Here is a 19268-nt window from a genome sequence, read left to right as displayed (position 1 = left end):
TTATCTATTAGTGCTTTACCAGCATCTTTAGACATGGGATTCAGGGTCCCGTCACAAAAAGAGCACATCGACATGTCATGCCTAAAATAAATATTTCTGGCAAATCAACTCAGACCTCTGGTAACACTTTCTTACCTGATATCCATCATACTTATTTTTTGAGTACATTTTGTTAAGTATTTATTCTAATAACAAATTTCACAGGATATATTTAGGAAAGTGACAAAATACAACTGTAAAGATTTGACATACATCTTTGTTTTCCTTTAGAGCTTGGCAAAGTCTCCTCTACCTCTCTTGGGGTGCACACTATGCAGCTGGGTCAGGTGACTCTGGAGGTTTCATCAGGAGACATAACTAAAGAAAAAACTGATGCCATTGTCAACTCCTCAAATCAGACATTTTCATTGAAAGCAGGTTAATCAATCTTCACACCCAGTGTCTGACCATATTGAATATTTCATTTATAATTTATTTCACATTTGAAGCAAATCATAATGTAACAGTCAATTCCTCTTTGTAATCCAGGAGTATCCAAGGCCATTTTAGATGCTGCTGGAGTACAAGTGGAACAAGAATGTAAACAGATTGGTTTGTATTCCCTTAGATTTACATCTTGTTGATGGTCACCTTTTTGATACATATATTTTTGACTTATACTTAAAGTCCTCATGAAATCAAAATTGATTTTATTTACTTTGTTAGCGCACATTGCTAGTCTTGAGGGGAACAATTAATAAGTTAATCCAAAAAAAAAAAATGTTTGTTTTGGTAATTAACATTCAAATTAACATTCAGTTTCAGTTGGAAATACATCACTACACTGAAATAAAGTTGGCAGCAACTTCCTGTTCACGCACACAGAGAGATTTTCAGATGTTACTGGTAAACATTTTTTTTTTCCTCCAACAGTGAGATCATCAAACATGCAGCAAACAGAGATTGTGACTTCAGCTGGGCGTCTTCCATGTGGAAACATCATCCATATAATTGGACGTAATAGTCCATCTGAAATTAAGGATGTTGTTTTGTCTGTTCTGAAGTTATGTGAGACACGTCATATTACTTCTGTTGCCTTCCCAGCTCTTGGCACTGGTAAGATGCTTTGTTTGATTTTTTTATTTATTTTATTTTATTTATTTTTTTTTTTTACATAATTGCAATTTTGCTTATTTACTTACTACTACTTACTACTACTTCTTTTTTATAAAAACTTATATTTTGTGTGAATTATTTACTATTTACTATCCTTTTTTGTCTCTACCCGTTCAGGTCAGGGTGGAGCAAATCCAGCTGATGTTGCAGATGCAATGGTTGATGCAGTTGTTGACTTTGTGAAGAAAAAGAAACCGGTGCATGTACGGCTTGTGAAATATCTTATATTCCAGACAAACATGGTGACAGACTTTCACCAAAGCATGATCAGAAGATCTGGTGAGAAAGTAGATGAGGATGAAAGTCTGTTTTCCAAAATTAAAGGTCAGTATAGAATTATTACTCACTAAAAAATGTCAACTAGTAACCCAACTATGGGTTGGTATAGCACCTTCCCATCTATGGGTTATTTTAACCCAATGAATTGGGTTAAAATCCAGTTGGGTTAAAAGTAACCCAACAGTTGAGTTAATTATTTAGATTTATTTATATCAGTTTTTATTTATTTATTTATTTATTTATTTAATAAAAATACACACTACTTTGTTTTCAAATAAATATTTTGTTTATTTAAATATGCAAATATTTTTTTTACAAATATATTTTTAAATGTAAAACAGTCATACTGCAAATGTTTACAAAAGAAGTGTACAAGAATGTGAAAATATAATACATTCAAAACACACAAATATGCACATACAACTGACATATTTTCAAGATGTACACTGAATTCAAAACCAACAAATGTGACTCTGGTCCACAAAACCCGTCATAAGGGTCAAGTTTTTTGTATTTAAATGTAAACATCATCTGAAAGTTCAATAAATAAGCTTTCTATTAATATGTGGTTTGATAGTATAGAACAACTATTTGAAAATCTGGAATCTGAGGGTGCAAAAAAATCTAAATATTGAGAAAATTGCCTTTAAAGTTGTCCAAATGAAGTTATTAGCAATACATATTACTAATAAGAAATTCAGTTTCGATATACTTATGGTAGGAGATTTACAAAATATCTTCATGTAACATGATCTTTACTTAATATTCTGATGATTTTTTGGCATGAAAGAAAATTTGATAATTTTGACCCATACAATGCAATTTTGGCTATTTCTCCAAATGTACCCATAATACTTATGACTGGTTTTGTTGTCCAGGGTCATAAATGTGTATCAATTCATATTTATTTATATCAACACATACACAAATGTGCACAAATAAAACAAACATAACATACAAACCTTTATCAATAAAACAAAAATAAAAAATCATAAACACAAGTAATAATAATAATAATAATAATAATAATAATAATAATAATAATAATAATAATAATAATAAAACAAAGTAAATCTGCTGGCTGCTGGACTTGCTGATAATCAGCAACATAAAAAGTTTTTACTGATCAATAAATACAAAGTTTCTAAGGAAGAGGTAATATGTTGAAAGAACTCCTGGAATATTAAAGACTGTGTGCTGCAAACGGGTGCAGGAGGCTTTGGGTAGTTGATGTCATACATGTAGACATGTTTGAAACACAGATCCACTGCTTGTAGTAAGGTCTTCTGTTCCACTGCTTCACCGTTGAAAATGCTCAAAACTTGGGAGGCATTCTTGGAGTTAGTGCAGCAATGCTGGTGTCATCCGGTCGCATAAAACGTCCTTCATTCACTCCTTCCTCTGTGATAAGATGAAGCAGAAGAAGAAACATTTTACAGATCAGCTAGAAACATTTTTTCATAATTGTTGGAAAACGTACACTACTAATCAGAAGTTTTTGAACAGTAAGATTTTTAAAGTTTTTGAAAGAATTCTTTTCTACTCACTAAGCCTGCATTTATTTGATCCAAAATACAGTAAAAGCAGTAATATTGTGAAATATTTTTAAATTTTTACTATTTTAAATAACTGCTTTCTGTTTTAAAAGCTTTGAAAAGACTGGACAATTACATTTTAAAATATATTCAAATAGAAAGCAGTTATTTTAAATGCTGTATTGGATCCTGAAATGCTGAAACAAATACATGTAGGCTTAGAGAGAAGGGAATTCTTTAAAAACATTAAAAACCTTGCTGTCCAAAAACTTTTGACTGGTAATGTATATGGATCACTAATATAAATAGTTTACTTACCTTGAAATGTTTCAGTTAATTGGCATGTGGATGTTTAATGTATGAGATTCCACTGTTGTAGTTTTCCCTTCACTGAAGAACCCAATGTCTAAAAATAAGTATAAACACATTTAGTACACATTTAAAAAACATGCAAATCTGTCATAGCTTTATAAGAGAAATGGCTGTAAGTAGAGGCGATTCTAATATATGCATAACAATATTCAATATAAATAAACCATAAAAACACATTTAGTGTTATTACAATTAGTGCTCGCTTTCCAAACAACTGACGCTTGCCCTGTTTTGAGCAGCAGGCGTCGCAGTTGTGTCACGAACGATTGGAAGCGGTAAATCATTTTGCGAAGCAATTCGTTTAATTGATTCGAAACTTTGAAAAGCTTCGTTTCTCCCATCACGTCTTTCTTTTGGGAAAATCTGATTATTTTTAGACTTTTCTAAACAGAGAATTAATTGAATTTGAGCGCATCTCTCTGAGCTGCCGCTGAGCTAAACGTACATGCTGGACCGAGAAGTTGAATGGTCCGTGTGGCCGGTTCAAATGAACACCAGTGTGTCATTTAGCATTAGCCATTTTCCATATAAAGTTAAATGTGATAACCATTAGTGCGACCAAACAAACTGTAGTCAGAAACCGTATGTCTAGATCCCTTGATCAGCTGTAAAATAATATTAAACCTGTAGTAATAGTAGACGGTGATTTCAGTAACATAAGTGGTCTTATATACATTTCACCATACATTATTAACTTTAGGTTACTGTAATACATCTCTAAACAGTTTTATAACTTTCTGCTATTTTTTATTTACTTTATTACTGCTAGCGGCCTAACTGACAGCTACCTTAACGTTTAGTTATTCGTTTACAGTCGAGCTCATTCTCCGCACTAACGTTACAATACACTGACTAAAGGAAACTACAACTTTGTTAAAAAAACAAACATACAACAACAAAAGTTCAATTTTGAAGTGCATTTCACGTTCTTCGTATAAGTATAATGTTGTAAGAGTTATTAAAACCCTATTACTCACCTCACACTGATGCAGCAGCAGCTTCTTCTGTCGTCAGTCACTGTCGACTGTTAAAATTTGAACTGTCGCCGCGGGAACCAATTTAACCCAAGGCTGGGTTATTATTAAAAACAACCCAACGATGTTTAAAAAAATAACCCAACGTTTTAGAAAATAACCCAACACAGTGACCCAATATGTGTAACCCATCTATTGGGTTAAAAAAATAACCCATCTATTTTTACTGTGTAAAAAACAAAAAAAAAAACAAAAAAAAAAAAAAAACTATGCTTATCCCATCCATTCTTCTTCTTCTTCTTTTTTAAATACAGTTATGAATCACTCCGTTTTTTTCTGTCTTCAAGATTCTGTTCATCATTTCATTTGGGGGGAAAGTTCAGAATCTCTCACAGATGATGAATTTGTGATGGTAAATGAAGAAATTGAGACAGTTGTGTTTCAGCTGTGTGGGGAGACACCAGAGGACCTGAGTGAAGCCAAGGACATGATCAACAGTTTGATATTATGGGAGCATGTGACCATCAAAATCCATGATCCAGCCATTGTTCATTTCACCAGGGAAGATGGAGAAACACTGAACTCTGTGCAGAGGGAGCTCACAGTCAGTGTCCGGCTTGAGAAGAAAGGCCAAGACTCTGTCATCACACTGGAGGGTCTGACAAGAGACGTTCAAATTGCAGACAGTCAAATTAGAGACATGATCCGGAAGGTGGAAAGGAATGAAAACCGAAGGAGTGAGGCATTTTTCATTAGCAGTGTGGTTCAGTGGGAATATCAGGAAAATGGATGCAGCATCAAAACCTTTGATATGTTGACCAATTATGACTTGGAACAGGCCTATCGGAAGAGACAGCCTTCAGTGAGAATCAAGATTAACAATGATGAATATGAGGCTGATTTAACTCACAAAGAGGCCACAAAAAGAGGAATAAGTATTGAACTGAATAGAAAAGACCTGCAAGGTGATTTTATTTTATAATTTAAATAACATAGATCATGTACAAAGATTAGTTATTCATGTTTTTGTTCTTTTTGTCAGTAGCTGCAGCTCAAAACCCTTTGCCTTCACACTGGGAGGACATGAAAGGACAGTCAGTTGTTCTTGTAAAACTCACAGCAGGCTCAAAGGAATATGCAGAAGTGGAGAAAGAGTTTAGAGAACCAAACTAACCAATAACATCATTGACGTAAGACTAGACTAAAAGAAATCTCCTATTTTATTTATTTTTGAAAGATTCTGGTGTTGCATTTTAGTACTATGTTGTAAATGTAATGTTTGCCTAAACTATTTATTTATTTTTGCTTTTTAGATTGAAAGAGTCCAAAACAGCACACTTTGGAAAAACTACATGATTAAAAAGGAGGAACTGGAAGATAAAAACAAGCACAAAAACAATGAAAAGCTTCTTTTCCACGGGCTGCCTGATAATACAGATCAGATCAACAATCACGGCTTCAATCGCAGCTTTGCTGGCATGAATGGTATCAGTCAAATTCAGTATAAACTTTATTTGCACTTGTATCCATTTGTCTTTTAAATCAATAATCTTTTGCTCTTTTTCTGTTTTTAGGAGCCATGTATGGGAATGGTTCATATTTTGCTGTGGACCCAAGTTACTCAGCCCAAGGCTACTCTAAACCTGATGTCCAATGGACATAAACGCATGTACCTTGTCAGGGTGCTTGTTGGTGATTTCACTCAAGGAAAACAAGGCCTTCCTGTTCCTCCTCCAAAGAGCTCCAATAGTGCTGATCTCTATAACAGTGTGACTGACAACATGAACAACCCAACCATGTTTGTGATCTTCAATGATGTACAGGCTTACCCAGAATACCTAATCACTTTCCAGTAATGATTTAAGGATCAGTTTCTGTCAGCTAGTGTTTTTTTGTTGCAGTTTTACATTGATTTGGTGAAGCTGAACAGTTTTTATTAAATATTTTTTCAGTTTCTTTTATAGCACTTTATTTCTGTCTGTAAATTTCTATTACAATACATATTTTTAATGGCTGTTTTCACAACAGAAGATTTTTCTCCTGCGCTAAGCCGAAAATATCCACTTCGTAACACGTACACCAAACTTTACAGTTTTATTACTATCTATATTCTGAAGGTTTTTACAGAGGGGGTTGTTTATGTATAATTTTTCTGGTTTTGTACAACATTTTATTTCTAAAAAATTTGGCTGTTTTCTGGCATGATTTTTTTTTACAGCGTTTTATGGCTTTTTTATGGAGTGATAAAAAGAGATATGCAAAATCCCCTCTGTAAAAACTTTTGAGTCTAACATGTCAACTGAATTATGAACCTTGCTTCATCCAATGTTGAGATTTTTGTTCTGGAAATTAATGCAAATTAGCATATATTTAATTAGATAACACCTCAATTGCATATTTCAACATAGCATTTCAGAAAACATTTCATATAAAAAATGTAATTATTGTGATATCTGTTAGTTTTCGATATCTGTTGGTAATTTTTTATTAGTAGACATTTTTTTACCCTATTCACTTGGGGCGTCTCACCTTAAAGAACAGTTCAGAATGCATCAGAATATTGATAAGCTCTGTAGTTTATTTAGAGAGTGAATTTATGAAAGGAAAAACTGAAACAAATGCACTTGTATTTATGAACTAAATATGAAAAATAAAAGGTAGTTGTAAATTATTGTTGATGATAATTATCTTTGTAGATTGTTGAAAGAACATTAAAAAATTCCATGTTTTTATAACTAATTCTTGTGTGATAACAAAAGCAAAAAGTGTCAAAACTGTACACGGTTTACCCTATTTGAAGAACTTTGAGCTTATAGACCTATGCTATATCACTGTTAACACATTAATTTTTCAGTAAAAGATATCAGTAGGTACACTCTCAGAAAAAGGTACAAAAGCTGTCACTGGGGCGGTACCTTTTCACCAGGTACAAATATGTATAATTTAGGTACCATACTAATATGTTCATGTACAAATTTGTATCTTTAAGGTAGCTATATTTATGCACACTTTAAGGGTAAATAGGTGGACATTTTTAAAAGCTACCGCCGCAGTGACTGTTTTGGTAATACATTACGTAACAAAGACTGCAATATAATAGCATTTATAGTAAAATCCCCTATAATACAAATGATACAAAATGAAGACCCTCATTGTTATGTAACCACTTCAAAACACAAGAATATTCAATGATCACAAACCTGACTCATCTTTAACCATATTTTCAAATCTAACTTAAACTTCAAAAGTAGCACAGTCTAATATGGTAAATTATTCCAATTATGAACGGCTCTTGTAGAAAAGCTGTATCACCTCTTGACAAAGCTCTTGTTTGATCAGTTAATTTGTTGACTGTCGTTTTGACATAGTGTCTGCCTGCATATTTTAGTCATTTTTGGTCATTCTTTTTAATGTATTTAGAACGGAACACAATTTAAGATATTTTGGATGAAAACGGGGAGGATTTTGACTGTCCCACTGACTGCCAGGTAAATACCAAGATAAGAAAAAAAAAAAAATAATAAGAAAGGCACTGTCAAAAATAGTCCATCTGCCATCAGTTGTTCAATCTGAATTTTATGAAGCGACAAGAATACTTTTTGTATGCAAAGAAAATAAAATAACAACTTTATTCAACAATTCGTCTCATCTGCATCACCGTAGCGCCATTTTTGATTTGCAAATAGCGTACGCTGTTCTCTGTCTGTCCTATAGGTGCCGATCCCGAAAAATCTCTTTGACTGGTGGATCCCACATGGGGTTGTAATATGTGTAACAGTACCTGCCTCCTTTTTCAGTGGTGCTCATTCCAGAACTATTTTTCCATTAATTTTTCATAAGGGTTTTTTAAAAAAAGACTTTGTTAAAACGTTATAAGCCATGAATCAAGCCAATCAGATATGAGAAGAATCATAATGTGGACGAAAAACATATGTTTAAGACTGTGTACAGTTTTAATGAGGGAAAGAACTACAATAACACATTTTAAGGTCCATTTCTCACTATTAGTTGCTATTTGCATGCACATTACTTGCATACAGGCCCGGTTCTTGACGGCTATAGAAAGGTGGGCTGGCAGATATCCTGGGTGGGCATTTTTTTCCATGACCATGTTCTAGTTGCCTTAACCCGAACCAATATCTAAACTTAATTATAAGTTGTTACACTACCTTACTAACTATTAACAGTGTTTGGGAGAAACTAGTTACATGTAAAGGAATTACGTAATTTAATTACAAAATAAATGTAATTGTAATTAGTTACAGTTACTGGAAAAAATGTGTAATTAAATTACAGTTACTTTTGAAAATGTTAATAATTACAAAGGGGGTTGCAGCTGAATTTTTTCATACACACACATACAGATTTAATTTACCTTCTTTCATACATTAGACTGCTCTAAAATGAGACACCAAATATTTGTTTTTAAAGCGTGAGGAGACCTACTCAGTCACGCTGCGGTGTTCCATTGGAGTGGGCGGAGCTCAGCACTCGTTTGGTTTCAGCGTTTAAAAACAATTATTTAAAAATAATGAAATAATGGAAAGTGACGGATTCAACAAAAGCTCTATCGATTAACAACCTCGGATATACACAGAATAGTTAATTCTTCCGTTTTTTTAATGTTTGTAATTACAACAGATCTTCTGCAGACGTGATTTTACGGGACAATGTAAAACACGTCAGCTATAACTTATTATTAGACTTTAAATGTTGATGTAGCCTGTGTTGATGTGGAAAGCCTATTTACCAAATTTTCAGTGCTATAATATGACCTATTCAGTCTACTAAATACAATGCATTGGATATACATTTCCTAAAGACAAAGTATCCTACTTTATTAGACTACACAAATATTAGATGTTTTTACCAGATTCAGTGCAACTAGAACTTGTAGCTTGATTTGTCAGGACACAAGATCCTTTCTGAACACTGTTTTTGCTTCTAGCAACTCCAAAGGCCTCAAAACTTCTTCATGATTTTTCTTCAGTTTTTTATATGTAATTTAACTAGCCTTTTATTTATTTTTTTTTGCATACCATGGCTGTCATATGTATGTAGGTAGGGTCCATCAAATTCTTAAGAATCTCGCAAGAGGTGTTGTCATCCAGGAGCTTTTTGCCTACTATTACCATTACTGTCATGATTAAGGCTATACTGCCATCTGTTGGTTGCAGGGCACTGCCACAAATAGCCTTAAAAAAACAGGTCACAGGTTTTACAGTAAATCAACCACGAAACAAAAGTGAAAATAACAAACAAGCTGGAGGGTGTGATTCAACTATAAACACTGACTCGCAAGTCATTTTCTCAGTAACCAAAAGGATCACAATGGATGATTATTCTGTCATTGTGGAGGGAGAGTGGGGGCCTGAACAAGCTAAAAGTGTGAAAAACAAACTTCAGATTTACTTTCAGAGTAAGAAGAAATCTCAGGGGGGAGACTGTGTCGTGCAGTATGATGATAAGAGCAACTTTGCTACGATTCTGTTCCAGTCATCTGACAGTAAGTGCTGAACACAAAAGTATAAAAGGTTAACAAAATAACATTTTATAAAAGTTATTTCAATTTGTAATGAGGGAAAAATGCTGCGTTGTGATGTGTCTGATGAGTAATTGTTTGTGTTCGAGGTCGAGATGGTGTGCTCTCAAAGGCAGAACACATTATTATCATTGACAGTCAGAAAATCAAGCTAAAAGTGAACAAACCCAGCACTGGACAAAAAGTGAGTATAATTAGAATTGTTGAAAATTTACATAGAGTCAACTTAACAGTATTTATGAATAATAAGGTCTATCAATATGAATAAGGTCTAAAACAGGGATAGGCAACGTTGGTCCTGGAGTGCCGATGTCCTGCAGAGTTTAGTTCCAACCCTGAAAAAAAACCTCACCTACCTGTAACCCTAGTAATCCTGGAGACCTTGATTAGCTTGTTCAGGTGTGTTTGATTAGAGTTGGAACTAAACTCTGCAGGTCATCTGCACTCCAGGACCAACATTTTAGACCCTGGTCTAAAATATGAATATGAATTAATGGTACAGACTTAGACACGTTTTTAGAGTTCTCTTGAAAGATGGTTGTCATTTCTCTATTTTGTTGGAAAAGAGTTAAGAGGAAAGAACAAATAACTTACTCTACTTGTCTGGTAGCATTTTCTTTTATGTACTCATAAATGCTTTACACTTGTGCGGTTTCAGACAGAGCAGGCATGTGGAAATCAGGACCCAAGTAAGTATAAATCATCTGGACTTTGGTCTCTGGCTGCTTACATGCATGTGATCTTTTATTGGTTAGGGTGTTGTCCTGTTGTTGTGGATGTATTCACACAGTGAAGGCATCACTTAGCCAGTTACAATCATGTTCAGAATTATTGCCACCTTTGGTAAATATGAACAAATAAGCATGTGAAAATAACTCTGCATTGTTAATAATATAATATAAAAAAATAAAAAATAAAATAAAATAAAAAATAATAAAAATAAACTAACCCTTTATTTAAGTAAAAGTTTATTGTGATGTTTGTTTTGGATTGATGGAAGATTCAAAGAAGGCTTATTATAATATTTATAGCACATAACATTGAAGAACAACTAATTTTAGTTTTTTAGTTTCATCTGACCATAGAAGCCAGTCCCATTTGAAGTAACAGTAGTGTCTGGAAACTAAATATGCTGGAGTTTGTTTTAGGATGAGAGCAGAGGATTTTTTCTTGAAACCTCCACATGTGTGGTGATATAGGTGTTCTTTTAATTTAATTTAATTAATTTATTTATTTTTTGTGACCCCAAGACTCTATTTTTTGCAGTTCTCCAGCTTTGATCCTTGGAGAGTTGTTGGCCAGACAAACAACTTTCTTGTCCTCGTTTTTTTGTGAGCCTTAACAATCTTTTGCTGCACGTCAGGGCCCGTATTCACAAAACATCTTAAGGCCAAAAGTAACTCATAACTTCCCGATTTAGGAGAAAATCTTAAAAATAATGGGTATGTCAGTCCTAAATGTTTGCTCTAAGAGTATTTCACAAGTAAAACTAGCTCCTAAATCTGTGAAATGTTAGGAGTAGTGAAGAGCACTCCTAAGTCATTAAGACCAAATCCCAACTATCCCAAAATGGCTGTTGTTAACAATCTGCCTTTGAACTTAAACATTTTAGAAACACACTGCATTTATCTGCACGCATATGTTTTCCCACACAACTTTTTTTGGTTTTGGAGGTTATAATTTTAGTTTGATTATATCCTTGTTGTCATTAACACATTGGACAAGAAGTAACATCTGTTCCTGCGTCCCATTTGGTTTTCTTTTACATCTGCATATCTTCCTATTGGCCATGATTATTCTATTCTGTTAATAAAAAGGTTGTTTATATGCATATCAACTAATTGTTTATGAGAAGCACACATGTAAAAGGCTGACAATCAGCTGAACATATACTTGTTTAATTAGTGACAGTTAGTCTGCATTTTAAAATCTTTATTTGAATGTGGCAACATTTAAAAAAAAAAAATAATAATAATATTTGAATATGGCAACATAATACCACGCTCTACAATATTTCTGTGAATAAATCACTGACAGAGACTGCTCCCCTATCAGCCAAACACTGTGTGCATACAGGTATGTGCCAAAAAATTAGAATATCGAGGGAAAGTCCATTTATTTCAATAATTTGTTTCAAATATTGAAACTTGTATGTTATATTAGTTCACTACACACAAAGTGAAATATTTCAAGCCTTTATTTGTTTCAATTTTGATGATTATGGATTAAAGACAAAAAAAAAAACAAAACAAAACAAAACAAAAAAACAAATCCAGTATTTCACAAAATTTGAATATTTCATGTTACCAATAAAAAAAGGATCTTAAACACATGTTGGCCTTCTGAAAGTGTGTTAATGTACTGTATTATGTCCTCAGTACTTTGTTGGGCCTCCTTTTGCACTAATTACAGCATCAAGGTGGCGTGGCATGGAGGCGATCACCCTTTGACACAGTTGAGGTGTTATGGTAGCCCAAGTTGCTTTGATATTGGCCTTCAGCTCGTCTGCATTTCGGGGTCTCTGTTCCCTCATCTTTCTTTTGACAGTACCCCATAGATTTTCAATAGGGTTTAAGTCAGGCGAGTTTGCCGGCCAGTCAAGTACAGTTATTCCATGGCTATTAAACCAGGTACTGGTAGTTTTGGCTTTGTGGGCAGGTGCCAAATCCTGCTGGAAAATAAAATCATCATCTCCAAAAAGCTTGTTGGCAGCAGGAAGCATGAAGTGCTCTAAAATTTCCTGGTAGACAACTGCATTGACTGTGAACTTGATAAAAGACAGTGGACCCACACCAGCAGATGACATGTCTCCCCAAAACCATCACTGACTGTGGAAACTTCACACTGGACTTTAAGCAGCTTGACTTTTGTGCCACTCCGCTCTTCCTCCAGACTTTGGGACCTTGATTTCCAAATGAAATGCAAAATTTGCCTTCATCTGAAAACAGGACTTGGGACCACTGGACAACAGACCAGTACTTTTTCTCCTTAGCCCAGCACAGATGCTTCTAACGTTGTTTTTGGTTCAGGAGTGGCTTGACGCATGGAATTCTACAGCTGTAGCCCATGTCATGCAGACGTGTGTATGTGGTGGTTCTTGATGCACCGACACCAGCCTCAGTCCTCTCCTTATGAAGCTCCCCCAGATTTCTGAACCGCCCTTGCTTGACAATCCTCTCAAGGCTACGGTCATCCCTGTCACTTGTGCACCTTTACCGGCCACATTTTTCCCTTCCTCTTAACACTCTGTTAATATACTTCGATACTGCGCTCTGTGAGCATCCAGCTTATTTTGCAGTTGCCTTTTGAGACTTTTCCTCCTTATGGAGGGTGTCAATGATGGTCTTCTGCATAACCGTCAAGTCAGCAGTCTTCTCCATGATTCTGAAGCCTACTAAGCCAGACTGAGACCATTTAAAGGCTGAGGAAACCTTTGCAGGTATTTTGCGTTAATTAGCTGACTAGATTGGGACACAGGGAGCCTACAATGTTGAACTTTGTCATGATATTCTAATTTTGTGAAATACTGGATTTTTTTTTTTTTTTTTTTTATCTTTAATCCACAATCATTAAAAATGAAACAAATAAAGGCTTGAAATATTTCACTTGGTGTGTAGTGAACTAATATAACATACAAGTTTAACTTTTTGAACGAAATTATTGAAATAAATGGACTTTCCCTCAATATTGTAATTTTTTGGCACATACCTGTAGTTAGTAGGCATGCTGACATCATCCACAGCAACAAGGTCAACCCTGCCCTTACTCTTAGCTTAAGACTTCTCTCTACTCCTTTGAAAAAGTTTGTCTCATCAGGGCCCGTATTCACAAACATTTTATCTTACCACTAAGAGTTCTCCTAATTAGCAGTAGTTTTTAGCTAAGCGTTCTCTCTTAAAACCTATTCACAAAGCTGCTGAGACAAACTTTTACTAAGGAATAAAGAGAAGTCTTAAGCTAAAAGTAAGGGAGGGGTTGACCTTGTTGCTACGGATGATGTTAGCATGATTACTAACTATGCACACAGTGACTGGCTGATAGGGGAGGGATCTCTGTGAGAGATTTAGGCCTTTTCATAGAAATACTGTAGAGTGCAATATTATTTTGCCACATTCAAATAAATATTTAAAAAAAAAAATGTTGTCACATTCAAATAAAGATTTTAAAATGCAGGCTAAGTGTCACTAATTAAACAACTATATGTTCAGTCTAAATGTCAGCCTCTTACATGTATGCTTTGCATAAACAATTATTGAATATGCATAAACAGCCTTTTAATTAACAGAGTAGAATAATCATGGTTGATATAGGGCTGGGCAATATGGCAAAAAATTAAAATCCCGATTGTAAACATAGACCCGTTTGGCTGTTGCACTCGGGTTTCTTTCCATTACAAAATGCAGAACTTAACTTAAAAGATGTTCACTCCCATCTCCTTGGCCGCATCACATCTTTCCCTGGTGAAAAATCCAGCATATGCTGGTAGGTATGTTTTGATGCTGGAATGCTGGTTAGGTAGGTTTTGATGCTGGTTTAAGCTGGTCCTTTGCTGTTTTTTGCTGGTCATGTTGCTGGTCAAGCTTAAACCAGCATCAAAACCTACCTAACCAGCATTCCAGCATCAAAACACACCTACCAGCATATGCAGTTTTTTTTCACCAAGCCTGTCAACACAAAAGCACAAAAATTTTGTTTGAAATCGTTTTGTGTTCGGACGCTTCTTGGGCTATGTCTACATTAACACGGACACATTTGAAAACGGAGTTTCCGTTTTAAAACGCTCTCCGTCCACACAAGCCTTTCCAGGCGTTTTCCGAATGTGTCTCATCCACACTGAAATGTAGGAAAACGGTAAATTCGCTATACTGCGCATGCGTAAAAACTCACTTAGATGATACAGACGGAACAGACATAAGAAGATTTAAAGCAATTCTTGGCAGGATCAATTTATTTACGGAAATATCTCATCATTCACTGACGCGTCCATATGTCGCGCGCTCTCATGTTTGATCTAAAAAGCAGCTGCTCTCACGTTTAGCTGCAGGAGTCAGGACAGCAACTGAGTACATTTTCTGTCATCTTTTTATAACTGTAATGTGAAGAGTGTACAAATATATCTTTAGCTGCAGTGTAGAAGTGAATAGCACATAACAGCCACAATTACCGGTATAAACAGATTTCTATTGGTACAATATGCGTCACATGACTAAACATGCGTCATCGTTTTCAAAAGCCTCCGTTTTCACAGTCCACACTGCAACGCAAAAACGGTGTTTTCAAATGTATCCACTTTGGAGACCGTTTTCCTTCCGTTTCCAAAAACACCGTTTCAGTGTGGACGGAAGGCCAAAACGGAGAGAAAAAGATGCGTTTTCAAACGAAAACGGATTATATGAACACGTCACACGTGAGCGGTTAATCACGTGCGCGGACATGCGGTTGGATCCTTCTTTAGGTGTGTTCGACTTCATCTACGGTTATAGACGGCGATCAACGAGAGTAGCCGAGAGCAGTCGGGGGCGGAGTTGAAAACGGAGGCGTCAAGACGGACACTTTCTGCTCTCGTTGGTGAAGCTCTCGTGGTGTTTGCCTGCTCTATCCCAGATGAAGTGAATTAAATGCAATATCTATGAAATACACTGACTTTTCAAAAGCGTTTTCATGAGCAACAGAAACACGTGTCATATACTGCTTAATACAGCGCCATCTGAACAAGAATAATTATAAACACAAATATATATACAATTGAAATACTAATAAAGTGGGGTTATAAATGCTTTTACCAGTGTTTTATGATAGATCTGACTCAATATAACATTGCGACTACAGTAAAAACACTTTTATTGTTTTAAAAACACAGATTTGTCAGCATTATCGGACTTGAGGATGTTTAGAATAAACCCAAAACACACGTGATCGTTGTCATGCGGTGAATCTGGCCAATCGTGAAACAGCCATGTGGTCATCAGAGCTCCTGCAGCCGCTCTGGAGAAACTGCGCCGGCTGAGTCAACCGGGTGCTCTCGAATCGCTATCGCGGTACTTTGATGGCACACGTGACAGTCACGAGGCGTCGGCGCCGCCTCAAGTCGGACAAAATTTCTAACCGGCATGCACTGCTTCAAGTCAGAATTTGATCGAGCTGCGCAGCGCTGCGTTAAGTCGAACACACCTTTTTTCTTTTTCTTCTTCTTCTTCTCTTGGTTAATGGCGGATTGCAAACAACTTTTAGGTGCATACCGCCACCTACTGTACAAGAGTGTGTGACATCATATCATACATGTTCTTATATTCTACTTATTAACCCACTGTTTTTAAGAAATAAAAATAGTGCCTTTCTAGTGTTCCTTACCCCTTCACTGTCTCCTTCAGTTCCCAGAATTCCCCCTCAAATTCCACTCCCTTCCTGCCTCCTGAACCCTATCCTTTTCCCCATTAAAAACAAGGTGCTGTTCAGACCTCTGTGATCCACTCTCAATCTTGTTATTAAAATTTCTTCTCTCCTGTTCTTTCCTCTATAATTTGTAATGCTAACCGACGTTTGCACTTTATAATATCCCTTTCCTTTCTTGCCTTCCTCCCACCATCTCTGCCATGATTCAATACTTTTCTGATTGATTATTGCTTTTCCCTCACCTTTTCCAAGAGGTATTGGAACTGATATTTCTTTTTGCAGTGTCTCTTATGCTAATTTGTCAGCACTTTCATTCCCTTTCACTCCTTTGTGTGCTGGCACCCAACAAAACTGAACATCAGTGCCACCTCTATGTAATCTTAACAATCTGTGATAGAGTTCTATCAGTAGAGCTTCTCTGACAGATGTCACTGACTGTATGCTTTTTATGACAGCTAAAGAATCTGTGCATAATATCACCCTGCTGATATAATGTTAGTTCGTCAACATGACAGTTGCGCTTATTTGTGAACATCATATAACAGGATTTACTTGTTGATATCTTAAACCCCGATTCATATGACCATTTTTCTACTTTCCCTATTGCTTTCCTTATATTCTCTGTAACATATGTCACATTCCTTCCTCTCATCCATATGGCCCCATCATCCGCATATAGCGCTGATTTGATGTGTTCGCCTAAATTTGAAAACATGTCATTTATCATAATGTTAAATAATACAGGGCTAATTGCGCTCCCCTGGGAAATACCACTGTTTACATGAAACTCCATGGAAACCTCTGATCCTACTCTTACTCTAATTCTCCTGTTTGTTAAAAAAATCCATAATCCAATTATACATCCTTCCTCCAAAACCTATTCTGCTTAGTTTAATAAGCAGTCCTTCCCTCCACATTGTATCATAAGCTTTTTTCTATGTCAAATTATACTATTGTCAACAACTCTTTCATTTTCTCAGTACCTTAGGGGTCCTCTTCACTACTCCTAACATTTTACAGACTTAGGAGCTAGTTTTAGTGCTAACACGCTTTGTAAAATACTCTTAGAAAAAAAAAAAAAAAAGAAATGTTGGAGTCCTAAATTTAGGACTGACACACCTATTATTTTTAAGATTTTCTTCTAAATTGTGTGCTATTTAGGAGAACTCTTAGTGGTAAGATAAAATGTTTTGTGAATATGGGCCCAGAACTATATTCTTTGGTTTTACTCATTATGATGGATGATAAAGGGAATTTTGCCTTGTGTTGCCTTTTAATTAAAGTACTGGCCTATAGTCTTTTTCCATAGGTAAATTATTTAATTAGTTTTATTTGTTAAAAGGGTAGATTTGTATAATTGTTTGAATGAAAGACTAATACAATAAATAATACAGATTTATTTTCTAAGCCATCTCTACTAAGGGTGCCAATAGTTCTGACCATGACTGCGCTAATTAATCTTGTAGTATTTAGTTGCCTGTAAGGAGACTTAAACTCTTTCCATCTGCATAAGAAAAATGTTGTTTTGTGATGCATCTAAAAATATTTTGTGTGTGTGTTCAAGGCCGAGATGGTGTGATCTCCCAGAAGCAGGCAGGTGGATATGAGGAACCAAGTAAGTAAACCATCTAGAACTGTATGTACATGTGATCTTTTTATTGTTGAGGTTATCTTACTGTTATAGCTGATACTTAAAACAGTTACCTCATCAGTGGTAAAAGCAACAGTTAGGTACTTACCCAGTAGATACAAAATGATCTTGAATTATTTCTATGGTTAAGTTAACTATAGGGGAACTCAAACATGCATCACTTTTAATTTTCCAGAAGATCAAAGTTCCCCTCAGACCAATGTGGATCTGAAGAAGTCTCAGGAGTCGAGTGCTGTGGTCCTGGAGAATCTTCCAGATAATTTTAAACAAGAGGTTTTGATTCTTTTGGTGGAGAACATCAGCAGTCTTTCTGAATATGACTTTAGCATGGAATTAATACCAGAAATAAGAAAAGCAGTTGTGACTTTCAAAAATCCCAGTGGTAAGTTGCTCTATTCCTCTAAAAATATATTATACACAACCCCAATTCCACGTTTCCATGGGACGTTTTGTGAAATGCCATAAAATTAAGAATATGTTATTTGTTCATTCTCTTTAACCTTTATTAAATTGACTAAAATGTAAATATAAACAAATGTTGATTTTTGCATAACCTGTGTCAAACAATCTTTCCTTTCAATTACACATTTGAATCATCTGGAAATTAGGTATGCTATTTACTATACTTTGCAAGCAAAATTTTTACCCAGTCTTCTTTGATACAGGACTTCAGCTGCTCAGCAGTCCATAATCGTAGTTGTCTGATTCTCCTTTTCATGATGGCCAAATACACACGTCTACTGAATGCAGTTGTGAACTTCTCATTAAAGACTTTATCTTGATGGCAGTCTATGTAAAATCCCAATACATGCCTCCACAGTATGTTATTCTTATTCTAGAATAACATATTTTCAAATAATAATAGTAATTAATATTATAGAAAACTATACTGAAAAATAAACGGGTGGCGTGGCAATGGAGTAGGGGATCCAAATGTAAGCTGTATTAAAAGAGCATAGTCAAAACAGGCAGGGATTACACCAGCAAAAAACAATATCCCAGGGCAATCAGAAGAGTAATCCAAGACTCAGGCGATGGTCAGGGCAGGCAGCAAATTATCATAAAACAAGGGAACAGTCCAGAAGCAAGGCAAACTGGAAACAAGGAAACATTTAAAAATATGCACAACAGAAAAAAAAAAAAAAAAAAAAAAAACTCCACAGTGTGTGTATGTGTGCAACTTAAATAGTCCTTCTAATGCGAAACAGGTGTGCATGTAATAGTCAGTTCCTAGACAGGAGATTATGGGAAATAGAGTCCGAAAGAAAAAGGTGATGGAGACCTCTGGTGGCGAGTGACAAGGACCGGATTCAAAACAATATGTATATGCATATAAAAAAAAAAAAAAAAAAAAAAAAAGAAAATCA

General features: G+C 35.3%; 2 protein-coding genes across 2 annotated transcripts in view; both read left to right on the top strand.

Moving 5' to 3' along the window:
- LOC127160969 (protein mono-ADP-ribosyltransferase PARP14-like) overlaps positions 1-6227 on the top strand; it is a 28068-nt gene extending 21841 nt beyond the window's left edge. The window contains 11 exon segments of the mRNA XM_051103615.1: positions 12-120; positions 271-417; positions 529-591; positions 913-1095; positions 1273-1479; positions 4663-5280; positions 5361-5471; positions 5474-5505; positions 5629-5800; positions 5890-5963; positions 5965-6227. Coding sequence (XP_050959572.1) covers positions 12-120; positions 271-417; positions 529-591; positions 913-1095; positions 1273-1479; positions 4663-5280; positions 5361-5471; positions 5474-5505; positions 5629-5800; positions 5890-5963; positions 5965-6171 — 1923 coding nt within the window. The 3' untranslated portion in view covers positions 6172-6227.
- Positions 6228-9622: 3395 nt separating this feature from the next.
- Positions 9623-18683, top strand: LOC127160971 (protein mono-ADP-ribosyltransferase PARP14-like). The gene is made up of 5 exons (XM_051103616.1): positions 9623-9821; positions 9947-10041; positions 10516-10546; positions 17815-17865; positions 18077-18683. Exons 1-5 carry the CDS (start codon positions 9647-9649, stop codon positions 18364-18366), a joined length of 642 nt encoding a protein of 213 aa, XP_050959573.1. The 5' UTR covers positions 9623-9646; the 3' UTR covers positions 18367-18683.
- The last annotated feature ends 585 nt before the right edge of the window (positions 18684-19268 follow it).

Source organism: Labeo rohita, unplaced genomic scaffold (genome assembly GCF_022985175.1).
Source record: "Labeo rohita strain BAU-BD-2019 unplaced genomic scaffold, IGBB_LRoh.1.0 scaffold_511, whole genome shotgun sequence".
NCBI classification, from domain to species: domain Eukaryota; kingdom Metazoa; phylum Chordata; class Actinopteri; order Cypriniformes; family Cyprinidae; genus Labeo; species Labeo rohita.
Note: the sequence above shows the minus strand (reverse complement) of the source record. Positions and strands in the feature narration are given on the sequence as shown.

Coding starts and splice junctions, on each gene's coding strand:
- LOC127160971 (XM_051103616.1), top strand. CDS start 9,647: ATGGATGATTATTCTGTCATTGTGGAGGGAGAGTGGGGGCCTGAACAA. Junction 9,822..9,946: donor TCTGTTCCAGTCATCTGACA/GTAAGTGCTGAA, acceptor TTTGTGTTCGAG/GTCGAGATGGTGTGCTCTCA. Junction 17,866..18,076: donor AGGTGGATATGAGGAACCAA/GTAAGTAAACCA, acceptor TTAATTTTCCAG/AAGATCAAAGTTCCCCTCAG.